The 9,449-nt window shown below is 46.1% G+C and overlaps 1 protein-coding gene across 1 annotated transcript in view; it reads right to left on the bottom strand.

Moving 5' to 3' along the window:
• TEKT1 (tektin 1) overlaps positions 1-6,890 on the bottom strand; it is a 15,438-nt gene extending 8,548 nt beyond the window's left edge. Inside the window, 3 exon segments of the mRNA XM_007451602.1 lie at positions 569-697; positions 2,802-2,967; positions 6,701-6,890. Of these exon segments, the coding sequence (XP_007451664.1) occupies positions 569-697; positions 2,802-2,967; positions 6,701-6,890 (485 nt within the window).
• Between the last annotated feature and the right edge of the window lie 2,559 nt (positions 6,891-9,449).

Here is a 9,449-nt window from a genome sequence, read left to right as displayed (position 1 = left end):
CCTTCCAAAACTGTCCTTGGCAGAGAGGTTCAGCCTGAAGGGAGAAGGTAAACTGGGTTTCTCCCTCTGGAATGCCTAGGTGGCACCTATACTAGGTTCTTGGGACACCATGGAAAATGAAGCCAGTCTAGTGCAATATGGCGACACTTCCTCCCACCTTCCCATCCCCCCAACACACACACACGCACACACACACACACCATTAGACACTTGGTGACAAATTAACATATCCAAGCCAGGACTTCAAGATCTTCCCTCCAAATGTGACATTTTCTGATGTCACCACTGTGGCATCCTGTTTGTGAGAGGTCAGCTCCAGTGTCCTCCAGTTTACAATCAGGGGTGAAATCTGGTCGCACCCCAACCCGCCAGCAGAGGGTGACTGTCACACATGAGAAGTTGTCTTGGTCTCATTCTGAGTGTTCCCGGGGCCACCTTGGGGCATGGAAAGTGCTTGTAGGGTATTAAATCCCACTCCTTCTGGGCCATGGAGCACGGCCTTGGTGGGCACCACCTTTTCTAGATAACGCCCAGTGGAGATGTGAGGGCAGGCCCCACATGGCCATACCTGATCTGCTCGGACGTCTCCTCCAGGGTGCGGGTCAGCAGGGCCATCACCCCCCGGATGATCTCAGCCTCCTTGATCAGCTCCTGCTCTACCTCATCGTGGACCAAGTCAATGCCAACTCGCTTCTCCCTGACCGAGAGAAAGGTGGATGGTCATCCCACGCGTGGAGGAAGGCAACTCAAAAGCTGCTGACTTTTATAACTGTCCGGACAACTGGACCAAATCCATCTGGATGATGTGATGGGGGATGTACATTAGTTGGTGTCTATGCGACGTCAAAATATCCAAAACATAACGAGGAAAAATTAATCGGTGACTGAAAAATGCCAGCTGGACTTTTGGGCCTCAATTTGGCCATCGGTTCCAAAGCCTTTTACTTTTTACCTGTTTATTGGAAACACTGTCTTCTGACTTTAAATTTTAAAGACATGTTTCCTTCCTTGATCCTCTGACAAGGATTGAATCCAAAAAGATGCTTTATAGTAACAATAGTAATAGTCATAATGATGCCAAAATTAATAGTACCCCCACCACTGAGCACTTACTAGGAGACAAGCATTGTGCTGAGCTTTTCATGCGGATATTCCTTCTCACGTAACCTCTCAAGTACAGGTGAGGAAACTGAGTTTCAGAGAGATTACGTAACTCACCCCCTGTCACAGAACTAACTGGGCATCACTCATGTTTTTAACCACTTACTCCCGAAATTGATCAGTCACTGTCTGATAGTTTATTCTTTTCCACCTGCATGACAGTGCTAGGGAGGAAGTCTCCACTCACCAGCTGTGTGACCTCAGGCACGCTGTATAACTTATCTGTGCCTTGGTTTCCTCATCTGTGAAACGGGCATAACTATTAGTACTTCCTAGGGTTGTGGAAGGGACAAAGGAGATAAGAAAGCAGATGGCACTGTACCTTCCACAGGGGAGCACATACTCAACCCATGTATGTCCTCTACATCCTAGTTACCCTTAGGTGTAGACTTGAGCCAACTGGATGTTGGCCTCTTTGATCACCTGCTACTTCCCTTTGCCTCACAAACTCTCTAAATCTGGCTGGGAGGTTGCTACCTGGTTGCTGCAGAGGGGGTCCTGGCTAAGCTCACTGAGGTAACATGGTTTTCTGGGAAGGAGGAAGAGTATGGACAGAGTCACAGTGCATTTGGGAAGCTGCAAGCAGCTCAGCACCCCTAAGTACCTCCCACTGTTGGGGATGAGATATGGCCCTGGAGGGGTCACTGGGGCCCCAACCATGATGGACCTTGTTTCTGAAGCTAAGAAGTTTGAATTTTATTTTGAAGGTACTAGGGCAAAGCGTTGTAATGAAAGGATTTTAAGCATGGAGTGACCTGGAAAGATCTGCATTTGGGAGGGTTCGCTCAATAGCTAGTGTGGAGGATGCACTCGATTGGAGGGGGCTGTGCTGGCAGAAGGGTGCCCCACCTAGGGCTGTGACAGGCATCAGGTCTGCAAATCAGCATCACCCCAGAGCAGAAAGGATCGTCCTACTCATAGGACTTACAGGAGGGAAATTATAGTAAAAAGGTATGTTTGCACAGCACTCTCTGGATTACAAAGTGCTTCCATGTGGCTCTGTGTATAGGAGCAGACTTGTCCTCTAGTAACTGTACCTGCTCTGCCTGCCCAAAATAAAGACCACCATTTCCCAGTTTCTGTTGGTGTGACCATGTGACTAAGCTCTGGTCAACGGGATACAAGTAGAAATGGTGAATGCCAAACCCTTATTATTACTACTTGTTGGCATGTAGACGTAATGGCTGGAGCTCCAGCTGCCATCGTGAATCACGAGGTAACCTTGGGAGTAAAAGCCACGCACATGGAGCAACAAGATAGTGGAGCAACACGATAGAAAAGGCCTGGAAGCCTGACACTGTGGCACACCATGCCAACCCTGAACTATCTCCAGACTCCTTAAATGTGAGAGAGAAAGAAATTATCTAAGTTCAATGTTATTTTGCCCTTTTCTGATTACCCACTGCCAAACCTAGTCCTAACTTATATTTAAGTTAGTCAAGAGCAGAGTTTAGACATGAGCCAAGTCCAGTGCTCCTCCCACTGCCCAGCACCCTGGGCATGCGAGATAATTTCAGGCTCTAAAAAGAACACATGCTCATTTGTCTCATTCTAACCCATCACCTAGCACAGTAGGCTTTTACCTCTTCGCAATTCATTGCTTACAACAGATGATTCATTAGAGGAACCTTCCCTTCTACCTGTATTCCAGACACTTCTCAGTGATGTGCAAGGGCTCTTTAAAGCTCTCCAGGGCTTTCTCCAATCTGGTCTGATAGATGAGTAGATTTTCGGTCGCATGCACCAGCTGCTCAAGTTTCTCATCTAACTCCTTCTTCCAGAACCTGACTTCCTCAAGCCTCTGCTCTGAAGCACACAGAGAAGTCACACCAGGATTAATCTATTTCCAATGCAGCCAACTCTTAGATTAGAAACTTGAAGACTATTGTAAACCTACCCGAGATACTTTCTTTTCTTCTTAGAGTTGTGCTACTTGGGGCATCTTTACATCTCTGAGTTTATTAGAAGGAAGGAAGGAAGGAAGGAAGGAAGGAAGAAAGGAGGGAGGGAGGGAGGGAGGGAGGGAGGGAAGGAAGGAAATAAGAATATATTTCTTCTTACGTTCAACATCAAATTAATCCAAAGACCATTCTACACCCATTGACTCTAACTCTTCAAAGCCCACTGTTTTGAATAACTTTTTAATTTTGTCAAAAACACAAATATATATTGTTTGAAAAGTCAAATAGCTTTACAAGTATTACAATTCTCTAACCCATCCCTACCCACTCCCACTTTCCGGAAGCAACCTTTTTTTTTTTTTTTTTTTTTTTTGCGGTACGCGGGCCTCTGCCTGCTGTGGCCTCTCCCGTTGCAGAGCACAGGCTCCGGACGCGCAGGCTCAGTGGCCATGGCTCACGGGCCCAGCCGCTCCGCGGCATGTGGGATCTTCCCGGACCGGGGCACGAACCCGTGTCCCCTGCATCGGCAGGCGGACTCTCAACCACTGCGCCACCAGGGAAGCCCTGGAAGCAACCTCTTTTTAAGCACTTTTAGTATTTCTTCTGGCATTTGCTTACATTGCTATTTATTCATTATCAGTTTTAAGATTACCTCTTGATTTCCTATGATGACAGATAAGAGTTTGCTCTTATACGACTTATACAACACACTTCTGATCTTTCAATCTTCCCAATATAGCTGTGTCACCATGTTGTTAAATAATAATTTAATGTTTGTTTATATTATTGTAGGTATGTAAATATTATTTACACCCAAACCATGATATCATGATACTATGATAAATTTACCTTCTTATACAACTTTTAAAAAATTTTTCATTGGAGTATAGTTGATTTACAATGTTGTGTTAGTTTCAGGTGTACAGCAAAGTGAATCAGTTATACATATACATATATCCACTCTTTATTTATTTATTTATTTATTTATTTTTTTGGTACTCGGGCCTCTCACCGTTGTGGCCTCTCCTGTTGCGGAGCACAGGCTCCGGACGCGCAGGCTCAGCGGCCATGGCTCACGGGCCCAGCCGCTCCGCGGCATGTGGGATCTTCCCGGACCGGGGCACGAACCCGTGTCCCCTGCATCGGCAGGTGGACTCTCAACCACTGTGCCACCAGGGAAGCCCTCCACTCTTTTTTTAGATTCTTTTCCCATATAGGCCATTACAGAGTACTGAGTAGAGTTCCCTGTGCTACACAGCAGGTTCTTATTAGTTATCTGTTTTATATAAAGTAGTGTGTATATGTCAGTTCCAATCTCCCAATTTATCCCTCCCCCCCCATCCTCTGGTAACCATAAGTTTGTTTTCTACATCTGTGACTCTATTTCTGTTTTGTAACTAAGTTCATTTGTTAGATTCCACATACAAGTGATATCATATGATAATTTGTCTTTCTGTGTCTGACTTACTTCACTCAATATGACAATCTCTAGGTCCACCCATGTTGCTGCAAATGGCATTATTTCATTCTTTTTTATGGCTGAGTAATATTCCATTGTATATATGTACCACATTTCCTTTATCCATTCATCTGTCAATGGACATTTAGGTTGCTTCCATGTCCTGGCTTTTGTAAATAGTGCTGCAATGAACATTGGGATGCATATATCCTTTCAGATTATGGTTTTCTCCAGATATATCCCCAAGAGTGGGACTGCTGGATCATATGGTCGTTCTATTTTTAGTTTTTTGAGGAACTTCCATATTGTTCTCCATAGTGGCTGTACCAATTCACATTCCTGCCAACAGTGTAGGAGGGTTTGGAACACCTATAGGTATTGAGCCTCCCAGATGGATCCTCTAATTTTGTCTTTTCTCTCTTGTTTTCTATCTATCTCTTTGTCTTTTTTTTCTACTTTCTGGAGATATTCCACTCTATCTTTCAACCCTTCTTTTGACCTAAAAAAATATTCTGCTCTCATCTTTTTAATTTCCAAGAGCACTTTCTTGTTCTCTAAATGTTCTCTTTCTTAAGATTCTTCTTGTTCCATAGATGCAGTGTCTTTTCTACATTCCCTGAGGATCTTATAGTGTTATTTTTTCTTTTGCTCTGTGTACTTTCTTTAGTTTTGTTTGTTTCAGTGTTTGCCATTTTAGAACCTTCCCTCACATGTCTGGTGATCCTCATCTGGTCTTATTTGAGAATAAAATGCTAAAATACTAACTGGGAGCTCTGTCTGCAGGGACACAGCTTGTCAACCAGAATGCTTTACTGTCTAGTGTGATCAGCCCTACCTATAGGCTGGTATCAGAAGTAAGCATCAACCCATCAGGAGAAGCCTAACATTTAACCCTGCAGGCCTGAATGAAGTTTTGGTTTATTGGAGGTTGAAAACTAGCAGCCCTTAGACCAGGTTTTGTTTGTAGATGTGTTTGTTCATCCTGCCCAGTGTTATAAATATATCAAATCAATTGCTAGCATTTAAAAAGTGGGTAAAATTCCAGCTTTCCAGATTTTCTAAAAAAAACAAAAAAAAAATCAGGGAACTCGGCAACACTGGGCCCATATTCTTTCTTGGGAAAAAATGGGTTGAAATTGATGGAGCACGTGTTCTCCAGGCACCCTCAGTCCCCACCACTCCCTACTGTCTTAGGGGTCTTATTCAAACCCTTATTACCTGCCCAACTCTGATAGACTGTTGAGTTTGTGACCTCTGGTTTATCACTTTTTGGCATTTGGGACTTTTGTTTGTTTCATCTTATTTTTATTCTTGTTTTGCTTATTTAAGGGCACCACCTTTTACACTGTGTCCGTAGGAATGGGATTGTCAAGAGAGCATTACTCTTTCTTTAAGACTCAGCTCAGGGCTTCCCTGGTGGCGCAGTGGTTGAGAATCTGCCTGCCAATGCAGGGGACATGGGTTCGAGCCCTGGTCTGGGGAGATCCCACATGCCGCGGAGCAACTAGGCCTGTGAGCCACAACTACTGAGCCTGCGCGTCTGGAGCCTGTGCTCCGCAACGAGAGGCCACGACAGTGAGAGGCCCGCGCACCGCGATGAAGAGTGGCCCCCACTCGCCGCAACTAGAGAAAGCCCTCGCACAGAAATGAAGACCCAACACAGCCAAAAATAATAAATAAATAATAAATAAATAAATAAAAATTAAAAAAAAAAAGACTCAGCTCAAATGTTCCTCTCTAGGAGGTCTTTCCCAATTCTCCAGGGCAGACTCCACCCTCACTTCTGTATCCCTTCCCCCAGCTCCTATCTAGTTATATTTTGATTATTCATTTTTCTATCTTTCTCCTCCTCAATCCAGGGGCCCCTCAAAAACTGAGGCTCTGATCAACCTCTGTGATATTCCCAGGGCTTAGTCCATAGATGCTCTTAGACGCTCAACAGATATGTATTGAATCAGTAAAAGAATGGCTGATGAATGGCTGAAAATCAGACTGGGTTACCATGTCTCTACCTTAGGGCAGTGAACTTAAAGACAGAGCCCAGAGAATACACGTTTCTCCCTAATATTTCAAGATAATACGTTGCCATTCCTGAACATGAAATGCAAATGACAGTATCGCCATACCTCAACAGTATCATCCAAACCTGTTCACAAATATACCAAATATGTTATCTTACCTAGTTTCTTGTTCACATCGCTTTGAGATTTTCTTGTCGTCTTTTCAATTTCATTCACAAGCCTCTGGCTTTCTGCCACCAGGCGTTCGGACCGGGACCTTTGGGCCTCTGCTCTGTGGTATTGGTTCTTGTTAGCAATGTGCCACTCTGAGGGCAAGAACTTGGGTGGATGTTGTAGTATTTTGGCCATTTGAGGTTTCCAAAGTCCTGATCAAAAGCAGAATTTTTTTTTTTTTAGATTCATTGAAAGCAAGTTGTCCTTTTTTTAATGTCAGTTTTTATTGAAGTGTGACGTTCATACCAAAAGGTACATAAATCATAATCTGTACACAAAATGAAAACCTCTGTACAGCCAGCACCCAGATCAAGAAATAAGCATTACCAGCACCTCACGTCTCTTTCTGATCACTATTCTTCACCCCCTCCCCCCAACAGTAACCACTCTTCCAACTTTTAACACTATAAATTAGTTTTGGTATTTTTGAACTTAATATAAATGGAATCACTATGTACTCTTTTATATCTGACTTCTTTTTGCTCAGCATTATGCTTGTAAGACTTATCAGTGTTGTTCATATACTTGTAGTTTGTTCATTCTCATTCCTGTGTAGTATACCATTGTATGATTATACCAAAATTTGTCTCTCTTTTCGACTGTTTATGGATATTTGGGTTTCCAGTTTGGTGCTATTATGAGAATGCTATGAATATTCTCATTTAGAGACAATGTGTTTTTTGGTGAACATATGCTCGCATTTTTATAATGCATTAGAATTGCTGGGTCGTAAGGCAGTGTTCAGTTTTAGTAGGTATTGCCAGACAGATGAACCCAGACATGTTTTCTTAAAAAAAAAAAAGAACAACTGTGACATCTATAAACTGACAACTGGGTATTGAGCCTGTTCAGCAGATGAAAGAAACAAAACCTTCCCAGGACAAAGAAAAGGAGAGAACAAGAGGAGGAACACATGAGGAGGCAGCAGGCAGAGACCAGAAGCAGCAGAAAGACCGACATTTCCCCACCTCATCTGCACACAGCTCTGACTGTGAGAACTGCCGTCCTCAGACAGGGCTAAAAACTGCCCTCACCAACATCCTCACCCAAAATATGTATCTGACCGCCTGCTCTTAAAGGCTTCTGGATCTCTGAAGTCCTTCAAACATACAAGGAGCGACCCGGAGTCAGATCTTGACCAGGCTGAGCCCCAGGCCACCCGGCTCCCTCTGACAACATGGGGTCTCCTAATCCAGTCCCTCCTATGGCTTCGGCCAAGTGTGAGTGTGGGGCTCAAAACTTAACCCAAGATTTCTGGATAAGTCGGAGTAGCTCTCAGAGAAATCTAAATTAGGGCTGAGGTCGAAATTAAACCTAAATTCGGGCTGATACCAATGGGCACAAGGCATTGGGTAGGTCTGTGCGCTGCAGTTAAGGGTTGGTGGTGTGGGCCTGGGGCTTACCCTCAGCGCCACAAAAAACTACTACACAACTTCGGGATGGGAGCCTCCTTATCCCAACCGGAGCTCTGGATTCTTGCAGAACTGGGCTGTAAACAGCGCAGTCTCCATGGCAACCGGAGACGCGTCACCAGGGCAAAAGGGGCGGGGTCTGCCGCGAAGCTGCTTTTTCCCCCAGAAGGCTCCGCGCAGGCGCGAGTTCTGTGTTTTCTCACAGCGCCGGGGACAAGGGGATGTGGCCTGGGAGCGCTCAGGCCAGATGCTCGGCCATGTCAACCTACCACGAAGACGCGGGACACCAAGCTGGGAGTCAGGAGACCTGCGACTGGCCTTGGTCCTGCTGCGGGCTGGGCCACCTCGGGCCGCACTGCTCTCACGGGGTCTCGGACTCCCCAGGTGTACAGCGATGTTGGGCTGGACGATGGCTTCAGGTCCTCGCAGCCGCAGGCCATCCCGGGACCACTAAGCCACAAGCCCACCGCTGCACGGAGTTAGCCGCGACAGGTTCCTGGGGTTGCCCCGGCCGCGAGGAATTAATAGGAGGAGATAGGAGGAGGGGCCGGGTCTCGCATCCTGGGCCCGCCTTTCAGCTTCCGGCCGGGGGCGGTGGCCGAACCCAGGCTAGGAGTGAGGAGTAGTTTCTCCATCTAGAAAATGAATGGATTGGAGCTCTCAAACTGAGTACAGTGCTCCTGATATGTTCTTTATGGTTGTAGTGCTGGCAAAAAAAAAAAAAAAGCACTTCCGTACAGCCTGGAACACAGAAAATGGGTATTCAAATCTCCCGCCCTATGCCAAACTTGCAGCTCCACCTTTCACGCCCCACAATCGAAGGCAACCTCCAAGAACAACCAATCAGAGGAGACTTTGCCTCGTGGAGCCCGCCCCCCTAACGTCTCGTGATTCTTTTGTTAGCGTCCTGAAGGCCCACGAGGCGTCATGAATATTAAACAGGCCGCCTGTCCAGTGGCGTCTGGAGGAGCTCGTGTTGCATAATCATATTCCCCATCCCTCAGAGAAGCGGCTATTTAAGGAGCGAAGTGGCCTTGCCCGCCACCCGCACACCAGCGGGAGAGTCGCCAGTCTTGGCTACCAATGGGTATTCAGGGCGCGGAGCCCGGGTTTCCCACTAAGGGAAGGTGAGCCGGTGGGAATGGGCCAGAGTCCCAGCCCCAGCACTGCATTCCAAGGACACCTGAAGAAGGTGGTCTGGCTCCTGAGCGTGCGGGGCAGCTGGGCCTCAGGGGAGGTGCTCGCTGGTGGGCCTCCTCTCCTACTTAGGCGAGAAGGGGCG

The sequence above is a fragment of the Lipotes vexillifer genome, unplaced genomic scaffold (assembly GCF_000442215.2).
Source record: "Lipotes vexillifer unplaced genomic scaffold, Lipotes_vexillifer_v1.1 scaffold126, whole genome shotgun sequence".
NCBI lineage: Eukaryota > Metazoa > Chordata > Mammalia > Artiodactyla > Lipotidae > Lipotes > Lipotes vexillifer.
This window is presented reverse-complemented; position numbering and strand designations above follow the sequence as displayed.